General features: G+C 44.0%; 2 protein-coding genes and 1 long non-coding RNA gene across 13 annotated transcripts; all 3 read right to left on the bottom strand.

Moving 5' to 3' along the window:
• Nucleotides 1-636: 636 nt before the first annotated feature.
• On the bottom strand, nt 637-1,366 carry LOC123050660 (protein RALF-like 1). Its single transcript, XM_044473420.1, has one exon. The coding sequence runs from the start codon at nt 1,252-1,254 to the stop codon at nt 910-912; it is 345 nt and encodes a 114-aa protein (XP_044329355.1). The 5' UTR covers nt 1,255-1,366; the 3' UTR covers nt 637-909.
• A 1,835-nt stretch (nt 1,367-3,201) lies between these two features.
• Nucleotides 3,202-5,637, bottom strand: LOC123055227 (putative E3 ubiquitin-protein ligase SINA-like 9). Its single transcript, XM_044479215.1, has 3 exons — nt 5,501-5,637; nt 4,950-5,426; nt 3,202-4,852 (listed from the first exon to the last, which is right to left on the bottom strand). The coding sequence occupies exons 2-3, from the start codon at nt 5,409-5,411 to the stop codon at nt 4,187-4,189; spliced, it is 1,128 nt and encodes a 375-aa protein (XP_044335150.1). The 5' UTR covers nt 5,412-5,426; nt 5,501-5,637; the 3' UTR covers nt 3,202-4,186.
• A 7,095-nt stretch (nt 5,638-12,732) lies between these two features.
• Nucleotides 12,733-21,189, bottom strand: LOC123055229 (uncharacterized). 11 transcript variants are annotated; one of them, XR_006426558.1, is made up of 11 exons: nt 20,333-21,189; nt 19,934-20,091; nt 19,428-19,574; nt 19,119-19,268; nt 18,972-19,022; nt 18,766-18,874; nt 18,541-18,665; nt 18,419-18,463; nt 16,362-17,281; nt 15,689-15,788; nt 12,733-12,902 (listed from the first exon to the last, which is right to left on the bottom strand). It is a non-coding gene; the product is annotated as an uncharacterized lncRNA (long non-coding RNA). The 11 variants fall into 11 exon arrangements; XR_006426559.1 differs by lacking the exon at nt 12,733-12,902 and adding an exon at nt 12,951-14,286; XR_006426554.1 differs by lacking the exon at nt 12,733-12,902 and adding an exon at nt 14,302-15,297.
• Between the last annotated feature and the right edge of the window lie 1,530 nt (nt 21,190-22,719).

The raw sequence follows: 22,719 nt of genomic DNA on the forward strand, positions 1-22,719 counted from the left end.
CCGGCTGGTTGCGGCGCGGCGCCATGAGTAATACAGTTATTTCGTTCATCCTTCTTGCGTTTCAGTACTCCGGGCCAAAGGATAAAGCAGTCACGTGTGAAATGTAGCTAGCTACCAGTCCCCTAGCAGTTATGAATGTCCAGAATTTCGGTACTATGGGGCAAAAGGATCAGACACGAGTGTGCACTGCAATCAACCTCCATCGGCAGTGTCAAAAGAAAAAATTCCATCGGCTGCCAACAACTGATGAAATCCAGCAGCAGAGTCTCTATCAGACACAACCGGCAGATGTTGATCCTAGAACCCAGCTGAGGGTAGCAGTAGCATCAAACCAGCTCATTGCGCGATTGGAGCGACGACGATGTCATCGATCATCGCCGAAATTTACCAAGGGCCCGTCAGTCACCAACACAAAATTAGTTTATCTGGGCATTCATCCATAATTCAGCAACGAACTGGAAAACTGCAAAGTTCAGCAGTGCCTCCTACTCGTAGCGTGGGATACAATATCCATCCATCAATCGTTACTGAGTTCACGTACTACCCAGCAAAAAACATACAGGAAAAGAGAAAGAGTAGGAGGATCACAGCCCATATAAGCCTGTCTGAAGATCCTGTAAATTTGACCACCAAATGTTACCAGGGAAGTTTCTATAAACTATAATATAACACTCCATATAATCCAGGTTCCTCCGTGTAATAATATCCTGGGAGTTGGAATCGGATCTTAGTTACATACAGTACTAGGTAGTACACACACGGACACATTCCTTATATTATTGATTGATATATGATCCAGCAAAATACTCCACCTACTGAACCCGACCCACCAAGCAAAACACACACAAAATGAGCAGCGGCCGCCTTCTGGATCCAGCAGCTTTGAGAATCAATTACTGCAGTTACCTACTAGGAAGGGTCGTCGTCGCGGCAGCGGGTGATGGACTCGCAGCCGCGGGAGTAGGGGTTGGCGGTGGTGCTGACGCGGCAGTTGTAGTAGGGCACGCCGGGCCGGGAGCAGGGCACGGCGTCCCCCCGCAGCGCGTCGTAGCTGATGTACCTCCGCCCGCCGCCGGTCGCCCACAGCAGCCGCCCGTGCGCCGCCGCGCCCGAGCCCATCTGCGCTGCCTCCACCCCCATGTCCATGTCCATGTCCAGGGTGGCCATGGTGATGGCGCCGTGGCCTCCTCTCCCCTGCACGAGGAGCAGCAGCAGGAGGAGGGGCAGCACGGGGGTGGCCGCCCATGGAGGCATTGCCGGAGGGGGATGGGGATGGGGGAGCTGAGATCTCGGAGAGCGGAACAGTTGCTGTGGCTGGATCTTTTCTCCCTGGATGAGATGAAAGAGTGGGGGAGAGTGGGGAGTGGAGTGGTGGAGGTGGCCTTAAATGCAGTGCCACTGCCGACAGTTGTCCGTTGTGTCCCGTGGCCGTGGGGAACGGACCCGTGGGGTTTACAGTTTCCCTTCCTTGTCTTTTTACAGCTGGTTTCTCCTCGGGAACTGAATCGTTCGACAGTACGCCCATTTGGAAACGGAACACATTATCCACACACTTTTATTACGGCCATGAACTGAACTGAGGATGCGTCTGATTACTCGCATAATTTTTTTGGCCATTTACATATGTGGCCGACTTGGGACGGGCTAAGCTAATATGTTTCACGATACATATGCAGTACGAATTAACAGTCTTGCAATGAAACAACACTTCATTTAGCGACTAACAAATAGCACTACAAATTAACAATCATGCGACTCAATAGGGGAAAGTTCATCGATGCCGAAATAGGGGGGGTCATCCTCTGCTGCTACCTGTTCCCCTCCTCCTGTTGTTCTAGTTTTTCAGATCCTTGTGGTTCCTCTGTTTGTTCATATTGCCTTAGCCCATTCCAACATGTTGCTCTTTCAAACTTCATTGTCACGTGCCTCCACATCATGACCAGAGCCATCATTCATCATCATCTGTCGTCACATCTTCCTCCTCTGGCACCAACTCATCATGACCTTATTATAGGATCCAGTTATGTAGAATGCAACATGCAAGAACAAACCTAACTATAATTTTCACTTGTAGGACGAGATGGAGGCTAAGAAGAAGGGGAGAAGTAGTTTCTGCTGCCGGTGAGTGATGCTACTGCCGTCGCTTTCGTAGATCTGAGTCGTCGCAGCCGCCAGTGCCAAGAATTGGGGAGGGGCTAGTCTTAGAGCAAGAGGTAAGCGATTAATGGGGGATGAGGCTAGATTTCGTGCCATCCTGCGCCGGCACATTTCGGCCTCGCGCCATCTCCACGCCCGGTCCACCCTACAACATCGTGCACGCCATTCACCTTTTTGCGCCCGACTCATCATGCGCCTGGCTCGCTGGAAACAGCTGATTCAAGCGTTCCTAGCGAGTCGGGCCATGCGCTGCTTTAAGGTCCGTGTGTGGCCCTCTAGTATGGTACCAAACGCGATCTTCTTACACCTAGTGGGCCTGTCTGGAGGTTATGCAGCAGAGCAGCGAGCGCCTCCTCATCGTCCGAGTCCATCGCCGAGCAGACAAATCGCCGAACACCTGGCGGGCGTGGTGGGCGCACACCCGCCGGTACACCGCCCTGCGCGGCCGGACGCCGCGAAAATCGCCCGGACGGTGGTGGGGAGGCTGCTGCAGCAAAACCTCCTCTCTTTTCCAGTGGGAATGGCCTATCTAGCGGTGGTGGGCGATGGGCGGCACCAGGATCGGCAGGGTGGCGGCCGAGCGCGCGGGGATGGGAGGCAAATCTGGACGATTTGCTTGACTTTTCGCCTGACAGTGTGGGCCAGGCGTGTTTTTCCCTTGCGCCGGAGCCCCCGAGCGCCCTTCAGTGCACCGGGTTCGGCCTGCGATCGCCGGGCCCAAAAACGGGCCGAGCCGGCGGATTTCGGCGTCTTGGGGGCGCAAGTGGGGTTTTTTGTCGGCGCTGACGCGTAAAAAGGCGCCTGGGGGTGCCTGTTGGGGGCTCGGCTCGAGATGCTCTAACAGACAACCTTCCAGATGGTAATCCTAGAACCTCTTCAGATGGAAACAAAGCCATCAAAACGACGATGACAGTGCAAATCCGTCATCGGAAAATCCATGAATTACCATATAGCAGTTACCAGATATGGTATTCAGTTTACCTCAGCATTCGTCAGCTACTAGCAGACACCAAGGGAAAATTACTGACGGAATAAACTCTGAACTTGCAAACGGTAGACAGCAACATCTATGATAAACATTTAGGCAATCCACCGAAAGAAACCGCGTTCCCGCATTTCGACATCAATCTCGTCACATCCAGATAAGTACCAAAAGAAAAGCTTACCAGCAAATTCAGCATATCCCACCCCGCAAAAAAATTTAAAAAAAATCAGCATATCCCAATTTACCCTCCTCAAAAAAGACAATATCCACACAGTTCCTTGCATCTGCGATGCACGGGGTGCCTATGCTTCCAACTCACTTACCAGAAAATGAAGATCTACCAAAGACTAACGAGGTCACCAATACGCATGGCGTTCAAGTTTACTCGGCTATGAACTGAAAGCCTGAAACTCTAGCATTCAGGCAGATATTAATCCTAGAACCAGATAGGTAATGCTGCAACCAGAACAAGTAAACAACAATGACAGTCCATAACGGTCCGATGACGACACAAATGTCATTGGAAAACCCACGGAATACAGAGCAGTCAGCAAATATGACATTCAGTTTACCCCGGCATTCAGCAGCTACTTGAAGAATAAACTCTAGCAGGCACCATCTGAAAACTACTAGTAGAAGAATAAACTAATGAACTCGCGACCGGTAGACAGCAACATCTATAATAAACATCTAGAGGCAAACCACCCAAAGCGTTCACGCATTTCGACATCAAGAACGCCACATCCAGAAATGCACCAAAACAAAAGCTTAACAGCAAATTCAGCAAATCCCAATTCACCCTCCTCAGAAAAGACAATATCCAGACAGTTTCCTGCATCAGCGACTGCAAGGGGTGCCTATGCTTCCATCTCACTTACCAGAAGATCCATCGACGACTAACGAATTCACCAACACGGATGCCGCTCAAGTTTACTCGGCTATGAACAGAACTCTAGCAGGCAGACATTAATCCTATCCTAGAACCAGACAGGTAATGCTGCAACCACAACGACAATGACGGTCCAGATCAGCACACAGCTTGTGCTAGTTACCAGCCACCACCTTGCGGATGCACACCTCCACGGCACAGCCATTCTCGACGCCGGGCAGCTTGTCAGGGACCAGCAGGAAGACGTCGCTCCCCTCACCGATCCCGTACCGCAGCGAAGTGTTCCACACGGTCGACTGAATCTGCAGCCTGTGGTGCCGTCCACCCGCCGGCATCTTCAGCTCGTAGGTGAACTCCTCCTCGAAGGCGTTGTCAGGGCGGATGCAGATCATGGAGAGCGCGGTGCCCAAGCCCTCGCGGGAGCTGCTGATGTGGAAGAGCTCGCCGTAGTCCTCACAGCGGAAGATGGCAGAGTCAAAGGCAGGGGCCTGGAAGCTCTCGCCGTAGCGGAAGTTGATCACCTCCCAGCGGTGGATGGTGGCGAGGTGGGACTCCAGGTCGTAGGCTGGGCCAGCGAAGCCGCAGCGATGGACCGGGCAGAAGCAGGGGTCATAGTGGCAGGTGCGCTCGTGCACGCGCATCTCATGGTGCAGCAGGAACACCTCGCAGCCGTACTGCTGGTTGCGGCAGGAGAAGCTGATGCGGCCGAGGAACTCCTCGACGGCGCGGCTGCGCACGCAGCCATTGGCCGCGCAGTAGTTGCAGCGGTTGTCCCCGATGTTGTCGCGGCACCTCGAGCAGGTGACATGCCCGTCCGGACACTGCACGGATGCCATCACGACGAGTTGTCAGAGACACGGCGAGCTGATCAACAGATGACGAAACGTGCTGTAGGTTGGAAATGGAAATGGGTATCACCTCGTAGACCGGCGAGGAGAGCATGCGGTGGCAGCTCCGGCAGATGAAGAGGCGGTCGTAGTCGCCGATGCGGACGCTGTACTCGCCGTCCCCATGCTCGCCGCTGTGCTCCCTGTACGAGTGCGGCCTCCAGACCGGCCGCCCGTTCCCGTCCGTCTCCTCTGACACGCGGCTGCGGCTACGACTGTGGCTGTAGCTGCGGCTGTGGCTGCGGCTGGGACTCCGGTCGTCGTATGGGGCGTAGGAGGGCGACCCTATGTACGGCGGCGGCGACGACCGCGCCAGCGGAAGCCGCGACCTCGACCGCGACCGCGACCGCGACTGCGAGGGCGAGGGCGCCTGCGAGCGCGCCTGCGACGGCGAGGGGGAGAGCGAGGGGTGGCGGCTGCTCCGCGGGCGCTTGGGGCTGCCCTCCGCGTCGGCCAGCGGCGTCCCGACGCGCTTCGCCGCGCTGCCGCTCATCTCAGGCGGCGACGCCTGCGGATCGACACGGATCAACTCATCAGCACCACCCGAGATCGAGGCGAGGGGCTCGGGCAGAAGAGGCTTACCAGCGGGCGGCGGAGGAGGGGCGTCGGAGGGCGGCCGGCGGCTGCGGAGAGGAGATGGTGGTTTGCCGGCGGTGGGGGCGGATTTGGGGGAAGGAGTTGGGGGATGCTCACGCGCCGCGCACGCGTCGGGCGTGGGCCAATACAAATGGCAGAACCGCGTGACAAAACAGTGGTCGTCGTGATAGGCCTTAACAGCGGCCTGCTTCCAGCCCAGTTACTAGCAGAAAATGGAGTATTGCTACTTGATAAAAATCCAAACCTCAAAAAAAAACTTGATAAAAATTGGAACACTATTCGCAGCTGATAAAAGAAACTTATAGGCCTAAAACAAACAGAAAAAAATACTTTTTATAATAATAAAAATATTATTATTCTATAATGTTATGAAATAAATAAACAAAAGGGAGTGCATATCTTTCCATCGACGGAAGAAAAATTTTACCGGTAAATTTTTCTCCCGCGCCACCGTTGTAGAAAAGTGCACCACGTTGTTGATCTGTCTGCCACCAACGGCCTAACCATCATCCCCGTCAGCAGTGATCATCGCCAATGCCGCACTGTACCTTCCTGGCCATCCCTTAACACCCCCTTCTTCCGGTGTTGGCCACCCCTTCCCCACCCAGACTTGCTTCACCTCTGTCGGCCCTATCTGCAGGTCACCCTAGGCTCGCCCCTTGCTAGGAATAATGTAGCCAGTCATGCGATTCTTGTTTTCGGCTCGACCGATCGCCATTACCACGACATCGACTGAACCAAAATAAAATTGTTGCAGCTTGGAGAATAGAAAATGCATCAAGAAAAAACTCCATGTTTGAATAGTTGAATAGAAAAGGTGTGCTAATCCAAAGACTCCTCCTTGATCACTTGAAGCTAATCCTACAGGATGAAAAAGGTCTTGTAATTTTGCTGCTTATAGATGAGTCCAATTTCCAACTACTTTTTATCTTGAGTTTTGTATCGTAGATAAAGGTTTTGTCGGAATTTTATCGCGTCCGCACGCATCTTTTGCCTGTTTTCACCAGGATCCCATTCGTGAGGCGTTTTAAGGTACTAGGACAAAAGTACAAAAAAAATTAGGTAAAAATCATGTCAGTTGCGTGATAGGAACCTTCCAGATAAAGCCATGAACAAGACGGAGGAGAGCCAGTTGCGCAGGAGGATCCCGTGGAGAAGGCGACGTCTGGCACGAACGCGAGTGCTCGTACTAGCAACCGCTCCCATCTGATCAACTGTATCATCCCCTTGTCTTTGGATCAGAGATACGAGTTACAGAGGAGCCATCCAAAACCAAGAACCCTAGCCTCCGAAATATGTTTGGAGGGGGAATCGACAAGAAGGGCTCCGCCACGCCATCACCTTGCTCAAGGACACTTCGACATCAACCATCGTCATCATCATCCCCATGTCCATCTCTTTGTAATACCGAACCCTAGTGGATCCTCATGTGAATTACTTTGATCTATCGTCCATGGTTACTACCAATAATCATATTATGTTGTTTCTTTCCATGTATGAGTAATTTCCTATTTCTCGGCTATGGAGGAACATTATAGCATGTTTAGGTTCTGAAAACCGATATGAAATGAAATCCCCATTTTCATGTTTGAGTTAATAAACTTCATGAATGTTGTGTAAGGGGTCCCACTCAGCATTTTTGCCGTATGGCCATGGAGTTTATTACTGCCATTGTAAAGGTAAGGATGCGGAGGCGAAGAGGCGACAATAATATCCTCTCATCTTTCCCTTTTGCAATTGATGGGGGGAGTAAGGAAGAACCAACTATTGGTTGTGTCCACGGGGTGGCCCTTAATTATCATTGCCATAAGCTGAATGTGAGGATGAACGACAGTGACATCTATGATACAGAGACTACACATGTAGCTCATATGTTGTACCAGGCTCTGCCTACTATAAACATCAATGGAAGGCTTGATTATCCGAACATATAATTATGCAATAACATATGTTACGTTAGGCCAACTGTTGATTTCATCCTTACTTTACTCGCTGCTACTCATTTACCTTTCTTGCGCACATTTGTTTCCAGTTGCCTTTCGCTCAAATTATTATTATAACCTTCCGCAACCGCTCTTCTTTAGGCCTTAACTAACTTCTATGCACTCTTCATAATTCTCTGCAAGAGACAAAGTTCATTTCCGTCCATGGTAGTGGTCGGGACTACGCGGTTGTGGTGGTGGTGGAGCTCGCACAGCGCCTTGGTCGTCTGTAGCGTGAGGCCGATCTCGTTGTCCACCTCAGTATGTGGCACCTAATGGCAAGTGCTGTAGAGGCGGATGGCGGGGGCAAGTGGTGGAGGTGGAGGAGTTTGACGTAGGTGGAGTTGGAGCTTGGACCGGGGAGGAGCATTGCGATTGAGGCAAAGCTCAACGGGACATCATGGTGGACGTGTTGCTGCTCCTGTTTGCCAGGTACATCTACTCCTAGTGCGTCCGCAGGGACGTGCTCTCTTCCTGATGCATAGGGGCATGTGCGCCCCATCTCGCGTCGTATTTTGGTGAGTTCCTCCTGTCATGGTCGACGTCTCCCGAGCAGCTGCAGCAAAGGAGATGCACGAGCCATGGAGGTTTTCTTGCTTCTAGAGCTTTGGCTCCCGCTGTTTTTCTCTGTTGTGTTGCAAACTTTTGTAATGCAGCAACCCCTAATTGTCTTTGAGATGCTATTTTCCCCCTAAAATTAGTCGGGTAAGCTTATTAATCGGCAATCAAACCAAGTTGTTATTTCAACAGCAACCAAATTGACCAAAAACATGTCATTCTTCTAAATTTGTTAGCACTGTCCGACGACATACGTAAGATTAATTGGTATAAAAAAACATGGCATTTTTTATAAAATAACACGGCAAATTTCTGAAGAATCGTATGGTGAAATTCAGATTTTTTTTTCGTGTTACTCAATCATGGCATTTTTAGAGAAAAATATATTTGGGCCACATGGCAAAAAAAATGCACAGTCACATGGCAATTGTTTAGACAAATGACACGTCAATATTTAGACATTTTTGTTTTAATCACCAAACATTAAAATTGCAGGTACAAATTTCGTGTTTTTCTATGCTTGCCTTGCCGTATGGATCACAATTTTTTTGATTTTATTTACCATGTACCATGGCAAGTGGTACCCTGCATGTGTTTTTACGTACAATAACATTACTAAGAATCGTCAGTACCCTTGGTAGGGGCGAACATGGTCGGAAGTGTCAGAGCAGAGTTCACACGAGGAAGTTACCTAGGTTCAGGCCCACTTGGAGGGGTAACACCCTATGTCCTGCTTTTTGTATTCATGGTGTCATATCTCGTATAGGGTTAAAATAGGGGATGAGGTATGACTACCGAGAGTATGTTTCTACAGGAGTAGATGGGAATGGTTGCCCCTAACCGCACCTTATATACGTGATGCTGGTTAGGGTTTTACACAAGATAGATCCGATCTGGCCGTCACCATCTTGGTTTGTATGCCAAGGTGATCTCTTTACGCTTATCCGGGCTCTAGGGATCCTTCCTGTAGTCGGTCCTCCGTCAAGCTTCTTGGGCGCCAAGGCTGGCCAGCTGCCGGGCTCCTCACCGAGAGGCCACCCCCAGTGTACTACACCGTCATACAACATGATGGCATTTTTTTTTCATGATCTTGTATTTTGTTTTCTTTTTTGACATGCCATTTTTTTTGTAATTTGGCATGAACTTTTTTAGACCATTGCAACAAAAATGTTGAGCATGGGAAGTTTATCTGAAGGACCATGTCAAATTTAATTTTGTTAACAATAGCAAAAAAGATTGAATCATGGCAATTTTCCAAACAATGGCAATTTTATATCATGGGAATTCCATTGTCCATACCATGACAATTTTATTTGTACATTCGATGGAAAATTCATTATGTATAACATGGCAATTTCATAAACAATGTAAATTTTATATAATGGAAGTTTCTTTGTCCATACCATTGCATTTATTTGTACATTTCACATCAAATTCATTGAGTATACCATGGTAAAAAAATTGTATGCTTGCCATGATCTTTTTGAAAAATTTAAATAAACGTCACATGGAGAATTTCAATATGCATCGGTATCATCTTGAGTCATCACTATGCTCGTTATACCGAAATCCTCGTTATCGGTTTTTGTTCTTCTTTCTCGTTATTGTGTTCCGGCATCCCCGTGACGAAGCCACGTGTGTGTAGGCAGACGATGATTGATATTGTCACACCGAGAGGACCCTAAGAATATCTTTCCATCGTCGGAGGAGCAAATCCCACTCTTGAGATATCCGGTCACTTGTCAAACTTTCCGATGAATCTGTAAGTTGTCGTTATGATCACCATGTTACATGTGATGTTTGAGCAACCCCAAAGCCCATTATATGGTAAGAAGTGACCACGATACTCTCATGGTCTAAGGAGCAATTTCGCAAGTTAACACTCCGTGTTACTACAATTGAATGCAGACGATATTAACTCAATTCATAACAAACAAGATTGGATCGGTTTAATATGATCGTTCTTCCATTGTCATAACCTCAATGTTGTTTATCCGGAAAACATGATCACCAACAACACTTGAGCTAGTCTTCGGGGCGAGACTAGGAACATTTTATTTTATGGTTTAGCACTCCACATGTGCATGAGTTTTCCACTGAATCACATATTCCAGGATCATAGCAGTTATAGCATAGAATATAAACTCTTTAATTATGAATATAAAAATATAATAATACAAATATTATTGCCTCTAGGGCATATTTCCAACAGTGTACCACTCAATTCTCATACAAGTTTTTTCTATGTTATTCACCTTTTGCTTTTTTAGCTAAAAAACTATCCATGGTAAACTTTTTGATGTTTTTGCCATGGCATTTAATTTTTGGGAGAATGAAATTTTTATTGTTAAGAGCATTTCAATTTTATTGTTAATAGCATGACATTTATTATTATTAAGAGCATGAGCATGCTATTTTTCTAAGAGCATGTCATTTTATATTATTAAGAGCATGGCATTTTTCATCTATTGCATGGTAAATTTATTTATTAATGACATGCCATTTTTAATTCTTGAATCATGATTATTTTTTTCATGTGATTTTTTGTTTTTCGACAAAGGAAATAAATAGCATGTCATTTATAAAAAAAATTGTATCAGCAGATTTTTATTTTAAGTGTCATGTGAACTTTAATACCTTGACGACAACGATTTATTTTTGTTTTTAAAATTGCATTTCATTAGATAAAAAATATATCCTCTAAATTTCAGCCATCCTTTTTTTCTTCTAAAAAAGAAGAAAGTTTTCAAATTTGCAAATAATATAAAATTTAAAATTTTCGAATGTTTTTAGAGAACTAGTGTTTTCCTGATCTTGCCTTGTGCAATTTTATTTCATTGGTACCTTGGCAATTTTATGATTAGACCATGCCATTTTTTCAATTTTGACAAGTGTAGTTTTACTCTAGCTAGGATGGCATTTTTATATTACTATCATGGCAATTAATTTTTGTTGGTATGTCATTCCACGTACAATTGGAAAAATTCATTCTAAATATGATAGCAATTTTTGTTTTGTTTTGTTTTGTTTGATGGTAGATGTGCTTTTCAATGTATTACTTTTGCTTTTGTACATTGTAATTTATATGTATTAGCAAATTACATTTCAGAGCTATGCAAATTTGTTTGCTGGACATTTGGCAAAATTTCTTTTATACATCTAAAAAAATAGTATTAAGGCTTGTTTTTTTGTGGACCTAAAGTTGGGCCATTTTTTATATGGAGAAGCTCTCGCTGGGATGCTTCACTCGGGATAATTAATCCCGGAAACAAAACGTCGCCCGAGCTGGGGGGTGGGGCGGCGGGGGAGGGGGGGGGGGTCGAGCAAACAGTAGATGTGATTATGTTTGGAATGAAACAAAAGATGTGTTATGTTTGGGAGCTCCTACGGATCAGGTACATGGAATTTTTAATTGTTTCAGCCACTTTGATTCTAAGCTGTCTGATCAATATCCGCCGAACAACAAACAACACATAAAGTAAGGAAAGGAAAAGAGGTGGCTGAAATTATTTTGTACTTCACTCACTTCATTTTCTAGCCCTAGGAGCAGGGCACCCCTATTCCTCGCCTTCAGCGAGTGTAACTCCCGACTCGCTGAAAGGGACGCGCAATATGGGGCGGCCCACGCACGAGCGAGGCCACGACCCGTTTTTCTGTATTTATTTATTTTTTATGTTTTATTTTTTTTATTTTTGTACTTTATTTATACTTTAAAATATTTTAAATATAAATATATTACAAAAAAAGTTGTAAAAAATTTGGAAAAATGTTGAACAAGTATTTGAAAAATGTTAATGTAGCATTCGAAGAAATGTTAAACTATTATTTGAAAAAATGTTGATCAAGCATTCAAAAAATGTTGAACAAGTATTTAAATAATATTGAACAACTATTTGAAATTTTTTAATCAAGCATTTTGATTTTTTTGAACAAGTATTTGAATTTTTTTAATCAAGCATTTGAAAAATGTCGAACAAGTATTTGATATTTTTTGAAGAAGGATTTTAAAAAATGTTAATCAAGCATTCGAAAAATGTTCAACGAGTATTTTAAAAAAATTGAACAAGTATTTGAAAAAATGTTGATCATGTATATAAATTTTTTGAACAAGTGTTTGAAAATTGAACACGTATTTGAAAAGTGTTGAACAAGTATTTGCAGAATGTTGATCATGTATATAAGAATGTAGAATGAAAACAAAAAGAAACAATGCAACAATGAAAGAAAAACCAAAAAAAGGAAAACAAAAAATGGAGAGGAAAAAAGAAACTCAAACAAAAAATGGAGAAGAAAAAATAAAATAAAATAAAATAAGGAGAAACAAAATGAGAAAAGGAATGAAAGAATAACAGAGAAGAAAAAAAAGGAAAGAAACAAAATAAAAAAAAGGAAAAAATCCCAAAGAAAACAACTTGAGCAGCTTCAAGTACATCGCGCCCCTAATTCTCACCACGAAACGAACTTGGGCGAGGTGGTTAGCGCAACACGCGATCTTGCTGGCGCACTGGAGACCAGGGTTCGACTCCTCCTTCTCGCATTTCCTAGTCTCTTTCTACGACTACTAGTAGAGTGCCCGTGCGTTGCCACGGGCTTTTGAATATATCAGCACAGGCAAAATTGGCTAATAATTAAAGTCAACTTCACTTGAACGTAAATTGATAACAAAAAAGGCAATCTGATGACTTATACATATAGAGAGATTATCTAACTAAAACCAGTTACAAATTAAGATCCATTTGATGAGCTTAAGAAATTCTCGCACAATCTTAAGAATATTGACTTTAGCTCCATTCGCATAAAATTTGAACAAGTATAACTAAAAAAACCTTCCTCAACTCATACCCAACCTGCACAAGCAATATATGTAATTAGCATGAAGAATTCACATCGAAGGTCTTAAAATGTGTAACGGAGAATACTCATTGAGCAAAGTGGATGACCTAATTCTTCACCGTTCCACCAAAGCATAAAATAATATAAATAGTCACACACATCCCTACAATTTTCGAAATTAATATTATTTTGAATGTTACGATAATGCAATATATAAATTTATTGTTCATCTATGCTCATTGGAATACCAAGCAGAAATTAGCATGTCCACATTTTGGTAGTTCTATTATTCATGAATGCAATCTTTGATTAACCCTTTTTTAGAAATCACGTAAGAGGGATTTCCACCACATACCCAAACACTTGTTTTTCATTTTCAATGCTCAAACGTGAAAACCAGGATATTGTCAAGTGGAGCACGTGTCCGGTTCTACCGTCAGAGTAAGTGTCAAGTATAATCCTTGGGCAGGAATTTACTAAAGCTAGTGTTTAACCTAACATTAATAGCTTGATAGAGATTTTTGCCTCAAAAACTCCATGGCCAATGAACTGCATAGTCCAACAGAACAGCTTTGCTACCAATCCCACCTAGGAGAAAAAACAATAATTTATGATCAATCAATTTATGTTATGTGATCTTTTTTGTTTGTTATTCCCTCCATTTCTAAAAGTAAGCCTTTTTAGATATTTCAATACGGACTACATACGGATGGATATAGACAAATTTTAGAGTGTAGATTCACTCATTTTGCTCCATACATACTCTATATTGAAATCTCTAAGAAGGCATATATTTAGGATCAGAAGGAGTACGAAGCATCTTCAACATCACAAACTGAAGGCTTATATTTAGGAATGGAGGGAGTTAGAGCAACTGCAACAGACCGACCCATTTCGTCTGTTCGTGTCCGCGCAGACGAAAAAGTTTGCCCAATGCAGTCATCGCCGCCGCAACGCCATCGCCTCCGCTCCCCCGCGCACGCAGGAACAACAGATGCATGAGCAACATCTGCAGTCACCGCTGCCGCGCAAGCAGGAACAACAACAACAGTTGCAGTCGCCGCCGCCGCGCTCGCCCACCGCGACGGCCGTTGCGCAGTTCTGCCGCCGCGCTCTGGACTCCATGGATCCTAAACTGGACCTCGCGAGCGCCGTGACAGGCAGCGCCCGCCCATGACAAGGAGTCCCTCGCGAGCTCCACGACGGATAGTGCCAGGCCACAACATCCCTCCGCGGGCGTGTGCTCTTGGACGACGCAGGTGGCAGCTGCGCCTGCCTGGTGCTCGCGAGTCCGGCCTCGCCTCGCCGTGCCGAGCCGCCTCCCGCGCCCGGTCGCCCACCTCCGCGCCCCCGAACACGCAGGAACAACAGATGCGTGAGCAGCATCTACAGTCACCGCTGCCGCGCAAGCGGGAACAACAATGTTGAAGTATAAAAACAGATGCACCACATCACATAAGCATGTCCGTGGTCATAGCATAACACAGTAGCATTGCGCAACGCCATATCCAAACCATACGCGCATCCAGAAGTTAAAAAATCTCACCCACAAAAATGAAATATTAGTGGCACACAGTGGGAGAACAAACCTTCTGGCGCTTGAATGTACACATATTACAGAAACACACATGTGGAGAAAGAAGAAAAAAACTTGTATAATCAAAAAACTGGTAAAAGCTAATTATATATCCCCATGAGCAAAACGAACTGATAAACGACTAAAAACCAGTTATGTTTCCTAACTTGTGGCAAACATTCATTACATATGGCAAAAAATAATAATGACCACCTGTTACAGTTTTTAGGTTTCTTGTGAAACCTTCTGACAGTGGTTTAATAAAAAAATATAGTTCCAAATAGAAACTTTGAAAAAGAGTAATGCATATTGATCATCCCAAAGGGTACAGTGCAGAGAAGCAAGAAAAAACACATGGATAAAGTGAACTGCTCTGGTTTCCGAAACAAAGCAAAAATGTACAAACAAACCTACAAAATTTGACTTCCATGAAGGCTACAAGACTACATGGAGAAAATCCATCGTCCTACAAGAGCACTGTAACTATTTTTGCCCCCACTCTAACCTATCGTGAATTTATTTTCAAGCAACATTTCGTCACAAACCAATCTAACAATTCTTACCATATCAATAAATTCCTGGTGGAACTAAATACGAGAGTACTTAACAGTTCATTTCACGTCCATCCGCAAACATTCCTAGCTAGCATGCACGTGAGAAAGGTATTAAATCTTTCATACAATCACCACAATCTACATTGGCTAGAAACAATAGAAATGATTGGTGCCGGTAGAAATAATGAGTTGGCCAAGCTGCATGCCCATTGCTGTGATACTGACTTCTCAAAATAAGGAATCCTCCAAGAGTGATAAAAAGTAGAGTAATCTCCTAAACTGAAGAAGGCCAGGGATGAGACTGACGTTTTTCTGTAAACTGGCTTTTAGTTATATGTATGATAAAAAGAAAGGAACAAAGAACACAATAAAAGTGGCTACAAATATATAAGTATAAAAACGTGCAACTACAGAAGTACCAATTATCTAACAAAAGTACCATGATACTTTCCCGAGATGATTGTCGATTGATACAGTGATCTAATCCTCTAATTACCAACTTGACAACTAACCTAATGTCTACAGACACAAAGCAAATACTCTTGGAAAAAAATCAACACACAGAAAAATACAAATGTTCCTGGACCATTCAAAGTGTACATGAAAGCCATACATATGAGTGGACTCCCACGTCCATATGCAAATTTTCAAGCCTAAGATGTGGCTGTACCTGTTTTGGTCAGTTTGACAGCCCCAGCTTCATTAGTCTTTGGATCTGATTGCAAGCTCCATCTGCATCAGTCTAGGAAAGGCATCTGGATGATTGGTTCCTATAAATAAATTGGACAATATAAATTTAAACAATTTGGCTTACCCATAAATCTAACAAATCTAAGCTGGAGCTGCAAGCTACGCTGAGACAACCAAAAGTTTAAAGATGAACTGATGAAGAAAAAGTAACCACTTGAAAAGGAAAAGAAATAGGAACAAAAATGATGTCGCTCTACAATCGTCTCTCCCAACTCCATTCCCCTAGCTTGCCCTCTCACCTCCCTGCATATCAACCAAAATATCTGATCGAGACCAGACAGAAGCAATGGTGGGAGAGTGATGCGACGGCAATGAGCTGGGCCAATGCTCCCAAGAGAAGAGTGTGTCACTGATGGGCGTCGTCTAGTCGATGCCAGTGGCGATACCTAGGGTGTTCTATGTAACAAGTTCACTGCACATTTTTTTGTCTAAAGCAACACATATATGTGGAAATCATGCAAGAATAATTAAACTATTATAAATATATGTATTTTACAACTTTGCATTAGTGTCACAAACATATTTGTACTTGAATGGAACTGTCGTAAACCTATCGAAATTGAAGAAAGAGTAACAAGATGTGTTAGCATTACCTTGGAGTTGGACCACCATATCCGAGCACATCCTTTGACTGCCCAGCAAAGGTCCTCCCTCTCGCTCAAACAGGAGGCACACACCCAGCTAGCGGGCTGTTTCGCATACACGCTGATAATTCTGCCTTGGTTGTAGGCAAGTAGGCTGGTATATTCAGCTATCATCAGGAACTCCTCTTCACAACTGTATTTTGGCGGAATTTTTTTTTACTGAGACCAGATGCATAATCATGGAGGTAGCTCAGTTTTCAAGGCATAAGATGGGTAAGCTATCCCAAAAAATGAACAACCATCATGCATATCCATATGGGAAGGGAGTATTAATTACTAACCTTGAAGAACTTCTTTTTTTTGGAGAAAATTACTAACCTTGAAGAACTTTTTTTTGAACCTGATGCTGCGGAACGGTCATTATGCGTGCCCAAATAAAAGGAACTGCTTATAACTTGGCAGATTATGCATACCTTAAAGAATAATTGAGTAGTGGATGTTCAAGCATAAAAAACTTTTCAACTGGATGTTCCTTACCACACATCAAGTCAATCTTAACATTTTTCTGACCCCATGTCTTCTTCCTTCAGCAGCAACTTAAAAGATTGTACTTAATTATAGAATAAATAAAAGGCATATCAGACTTGAGTACATATTATATAAAAGATGAGTCCAGAAAGAAGTCCAATTTTAGTCCATGATGTGTAAATAGTCCAATTTTAGTCCATGATGTGTAAATAGTCCAGAATGTAGTCTGCTTGGCTAGCGAGCTAGTGTCACCGCACCATTTGGCAACCTCACCCTTTGAGCGTCATCGCTCTCTCGTGCTGTGGCTTCCTGGATGCCTTGCCTGTCGTTGACCTAGTGCTTCTTGACAGCCAACACGTCAAGCCCTTCATGGTTGCGTTGCCACATGGTAGCAGAGGCAACTGCAAGTAACAACGACAATCCAAGTAGAACAAATAAGATGATTATGAACTGGTCCTTCTCTTGCTTACCTATCTGGTGGTCCATGCTGCCCACATATTTGAGGATTTACAGTGAGGAAATTGAACCTTAAATTAGATGACAACAAGCTATATAAATAAATATTTTGCAAGAACAGAATGAATGTATACTAACTTCAAAATGTAGTTATCTGATTATCTAGGTGTGGTTAGTTGGGAGTCAATTGTCGTTTTATCTGATTATCTCTCAGACAAAATCAGTAAGACCAAAAATTACCGTGCACCCATCAGTCTGACAAAATCAGTAAGACCAAAAATGTGAGTACTCGTCATCTGCAACCCGTGAGGAATCAGTGGTTTGCCACCGAATGATGGGTAAACAAAAATGCAGCTGAAGCATCTTCAGAGAAGCACATGCCCTTGAAAATATAGAGCCAACGCTGAACATCTTTTACCCATTTCAAAAAAATGATGACAGGTCCACTACGCCCCCTTGCTAGCTCAACTAAACATCTAACAATGCCCTCAAAATCCAGGTGGTGGTGGTGGTGGTGGGACGGAAAAAACCCGGACGAAAGTGGTGGGACAAAAAAACCGTGCCGTGGACGCAATCCTACCAACTGCTCCATTAGGAGTAGAGATAAAAGCAAGGCTGCACACACCTAGGTTCGGCGCTCTTAATTAATTTAACAAGCAGCAAAGAATTGAATGTCAAAATTCATCAAAGTTACTTAATCTGTTGTCAGCGATGACTTGTTGCACATACCAGAGGTCTAATATTCTTTCATTCTCTTCTCTTTTCTTTCGGAGTAATATGCAAAATTAGCTAGATCCATGCCCAGTCTACACTAAAAGAGCATAAGAACTTATTTCTGGGATTATAGACTAAACAGAAGTATGGCAAGCTACGCAGATAACAAGGCAACTCGAAACTATGTTTTCAAGCAAATGTAAACAATATCAGACACACATAAATCATACCACAGTATCATACTTCAGACGTAAACCGAACAAACAAAATTCATATCAGAGTATTTAGACATAAGTTGTTTACATCAGCCAACATTATATCCAACGGAACTTGAGGAAATTACGTTCTTAAATACAGAGAAGGTTTACCTCACTGAATGGATCTTTTATATCATCATGCTCGACGCTGCTTTCCTGCAGAGTGCAGACATGCAAGTTAATTACTATGCATAAGAAGTCCAGAAGGTGTATTAGGACCACCGTATACTTACATAGTTAGGAAAAATAACCATGTCAACATCATCGGGGACGTCAGCTAACAGGCGTCTGATGGAATACTACCGGGATATAACAACTCATCGGTGTCTAGATGCATTATCCAATCCATGCCAGATTCCTACCATGAAGAAAAATGCTTTTTGTTTATGATAAATACAATACACTAAACGAACACTATTAATAATTGCTGGTGATAAGCCGAAAACAAACATATATACCCGGGCCATCACAATGGCCATCTCCATGTTGAGTGCTTGCTTCAAAAACAGTTTGTGGTTGCAAGGCTTGTAGAAGAATCCCGCGAGCCAGGTTTCGTTCCGGATTCGGCTGCAGGTGAAACATATACATCATCAGAATGGGCATCGAAACGAATTTGTGTATAGCCCGACGAGGCACGCGGGCAGCGAAGATTGTTTCGGACCACCTGGCCTGCTGCTCCTCAAGCTCCTTGGTCCTGTACACCACCTTCACACCCCTAAAGAAGAAGAAGAGAAACAGAGTCAGAGATTGAGAACAAGCAGAGTGAAATTGGTACTACTGGATTCTTGGAAATCTCAAGCGAGGAACGCACGGGGATGGACTCGAGGACCCCGGCGACGCTGGGCTTGGCGGCCTTGCCCTCGACGAAGAGCAAAAAGTGTGCGACGTCGATGACCTTATGGTAGAAGAGCCATGGCAGGATCTGGTCCAGGCTTGCGGAGGTGCTCGTTTGCACGCACACCTGGCAAGCAAGCAAAAGATCAGTAGGTCGGACACATCGGCCATGGTGAGTAGCTTCATGGTGGTCCATGGTGAGTAGCTTCAAGTGTAATCTTCAAAAGCAATCAGTATTAAAATCAGTTGATTCGGAAATAGAAAAGGCATCAAGGAAGCAACGTACCTCAAACTCTGGAACAAGACCTTGGTCTGCAGCAACCTTTTGCATCAACCGGAACCATGGGCCAATTCGAGGGTTTGGCACCGCTGCCCATCCAGGCCTCCCACCTTGAGGGGGGGGGGGTCTCATCCTCCCTCAGATGTGGCACACCTTCAGAAGTAGATTCACAAGAATGAGCAAACGATCAATTATAAAACAATGATTGTGGTAAGAAGGAACCACTAATTAGTAATCAACATGCCTGTATGCATGTGGGTTGAAAAGCATGGACACACAAACCATGAAACCAAACAATTGCAGGCTCACAGTATACAGGGAAATCAGGAAAAATATAGAATATAATTAACTGCCTGTATGCTAGAAGAATAAGTGCAGTAACTTTTGAATGTATTAACAATTTGTATATGGTATCATATTTATGTATTTAATAGGATTTTACACATAACATATCAAGGTTTGATTGCACCTGTGTGTTAAACAAGATACAGACCAATGAATGCAGAACCAACCGATTGGATGGACAGTGAGTGCAGGAGCGGTTGGAGACCTCGGAAACAGCCTCTCCAGTGGCTTCCTGCCACCGACGGTCAAGATCATCCTCTGCAACAATGCTGCGTTCATGCTTCAATAACCTAACATTCCCATTTGTAAAGCTCTCCATCCCCTCCTAAAAACAAATATCAGCAACGGTTAGTTGGGAACTATGCCACAAACACATTTGTCAGATACCTTACGAATAAATAAAATAAGGATAAAAATTGCAGGTAACTTTTAACTGAGATCAGAGCCAGTGGAACATAATGGACCATTGTTTTGTTACATTACATGATCCTAGATCCCTGTACACCAGTGAGGTATGCAATTTACTACGGTATACTCATGGATAAAAAAATCTAGGGACAACGCACCTACTAAACAGTGTGCTTGTTACTCCCAGATTGCGCTCACTGCCACTATGTTGGCAGCAACAGCGGCCATGCCTCCGGTCACAAGTGTACTTCCAGATACTGAAATAGTCTCCATACACAGCTTTGGCAACAAATTTCTATTTTCTGTATCAAAACCTAGAAGTATAGGTTGAATCTATTCTTCAAGACAAATCTAACCAAATTATTTCTTTTAGACTAACCAAAATAATGATACAGAATACAGTCAGAATAATTTTACTGCACGCATTCTATGATGACATCTATCCCCACATGGAGGTTTTTCAGTAGACAAACAAAGAGCGAAATTCTGGCCTTCACGAAGCAAATCGTGAGGCAGGGATTTCTCTCATCGAACAAGCTTCCTGCTTCACAGGTCGGACACATCGGCCGGCGACCGGCGAGGAAGAGGGCGGAGGTGAGATTGGAAAGGTAGTACTTTGGGGTGGTGGGTGTCCGGCGCGTCGAAGTGGAAGGACCAGCCGCGGAGGTAGGGGAAGGCGGGGGCGGCGAGCACCTCGACGCAGGAGGCGGCGGAGGAGTGGAGGGACTGCAGCCTCGACGGGGCCGGCACGGCCAGGCGAGGGGAGCCGGCGTCGTCCACGCCGCCGCCGCGCCACTGGAGCGCGAACGCGAGGAGGGCGAGCACGAGTAGTTGGGCGGTGAGGAGGAGCAGCAGGTGGCGCCACGCCGCGGCGGCCGCCGACGCGGTGGAGGACGGCGACCGGAGATCGGGCCGAGGGACCGAAGGGCGGCGGCGGGCGAAGGAGGGCAGTGTCGGGGCGACGAGGCCTCGCTCGAGGACGCACAGTCGGGCGTTTTTTTTTCGCTGGTTAATTTTCGCCGGTTTGTGCTCGATGGTTTATTTTCGATTGTCTCAGTTAATTACGACGGAAGGTTGGGCGTGTGCGGGACTCGATCGCAGGGTTTTCATTGGTTTTTTGCGGCTGAGCGGGAGGTGGGAGCAAGTAACAAAGAAGTACCAAAAAAGACCATATTAGGTGGGACGAAAATAAAACCCGGAACGCGGACTACCAACTGAGACATTAGGAGTAGAGATATGCACGAATTAATGGGCCCGCCCAATACGACGTGAAGGGGGAAAAAGCTTCAGCAAAATCTGCCCCACTTGGATCGCTTAAAGCGATAAATAGTCGCCGCGCCAGGAGCACGCCAACCCAAGAGCCCGCTCCTGTATCTCCTGGAGTGACTGGCCCACCACTTGGCAACCTTAGTAAGAATTCATCCAGGTAAGCATTCTCCGGAGTACATTTTGCCGCGGAATTTATAATTGTACTGCTTTGACTCAATTAAAAACGTATGCAAGCGTGGCAGGTAAAATCAAATATTGACACTCGCTTCTACACATCTCCATCTCCTTTTTCTACATAACATGACAGATATATCATTTTTTCCTAAAAAAGATATCATATTTTGTAATTATAATAGAACTCATTTGGAATATATGTAAGCACATAATATATTTGGTCATATCTGATGCGAACATGGTTGCATCGTACCTTAAAGAAGAAAAAACCAAAACAATTTTTTTCTAAGGAAGAAAGAATTATATTGGTTGTGTTGACTAACAAATAAACAACAACGACAAAAATAAAGGAAAACTGTCTTTCTAATGAGAATGAATTATGACAATAGTTTACCCTAAAATAAATAACAAAAACTATTTAAAAAAATATTGTACAACTATACCTAACATGAACAATTCATAAAGACTTATATCAAAGTCTTTTATTTTATGCGGGAACTAGAATAGACCGCAAACTTGCACAAACAATATATTGGATAAAATACGCCAATAAAAAAAATCAAGTAAGCACTATTGAACAAAGACATATAATAGAATAAAATTGAAACTCGACCATTTGCAACCACAAAATAGACAACCACCATATGCTTGATCTTGGTCTGAAACATAATAAAAGCTGACTCGATGCCTAATATAACAAGACACAAGACAAAAATAAATAAATAAATAAATAAAAACAGTAAAGAAAACCAAAAAATGAAGTTTCCCAAGAAGGAAAGAAATAGTGGTTGATATTACCCATAAATAATAAACAAAATAAAATAAACAATAAAACTAAATTTAAGCATGAGGTTTTCTAAGAAAGAATGAATCCGTGGCATTGGTAGTCCATTCAGAAGAAATAAAAAGAAAAACTTGCACACAACTTTGCATTGAAATTGCACTTTTGTAATATGCAAATAATAAGCACATAATAGTGCAATTTTTGCACTCTCGCATAATTACACACATATTGTATAGTACTTGCATGTATACTCGCACATACATTTAAAAAAATGATGTTTTCTATGTGAGGATTCATTAGTGGCATTGGTATCACCCT

The sequence above is a fragment of the Triticum aestivum genome, chromosome 2D (genome assembly GCF_018294505.1).
Source record: "Triticum aestivum cultivar Chinese Spring chromosome 2D, IWGSC CS RefSeq v2.1, whole genome shotgun sequence".
In the NCBI taxonomy this organism is placed as follows: Eukaryota; Viridiplantae; Streptophyta; class Magnoliopsida; order Poales; family Poaceae; genus Triticum; species Triticum aestivum.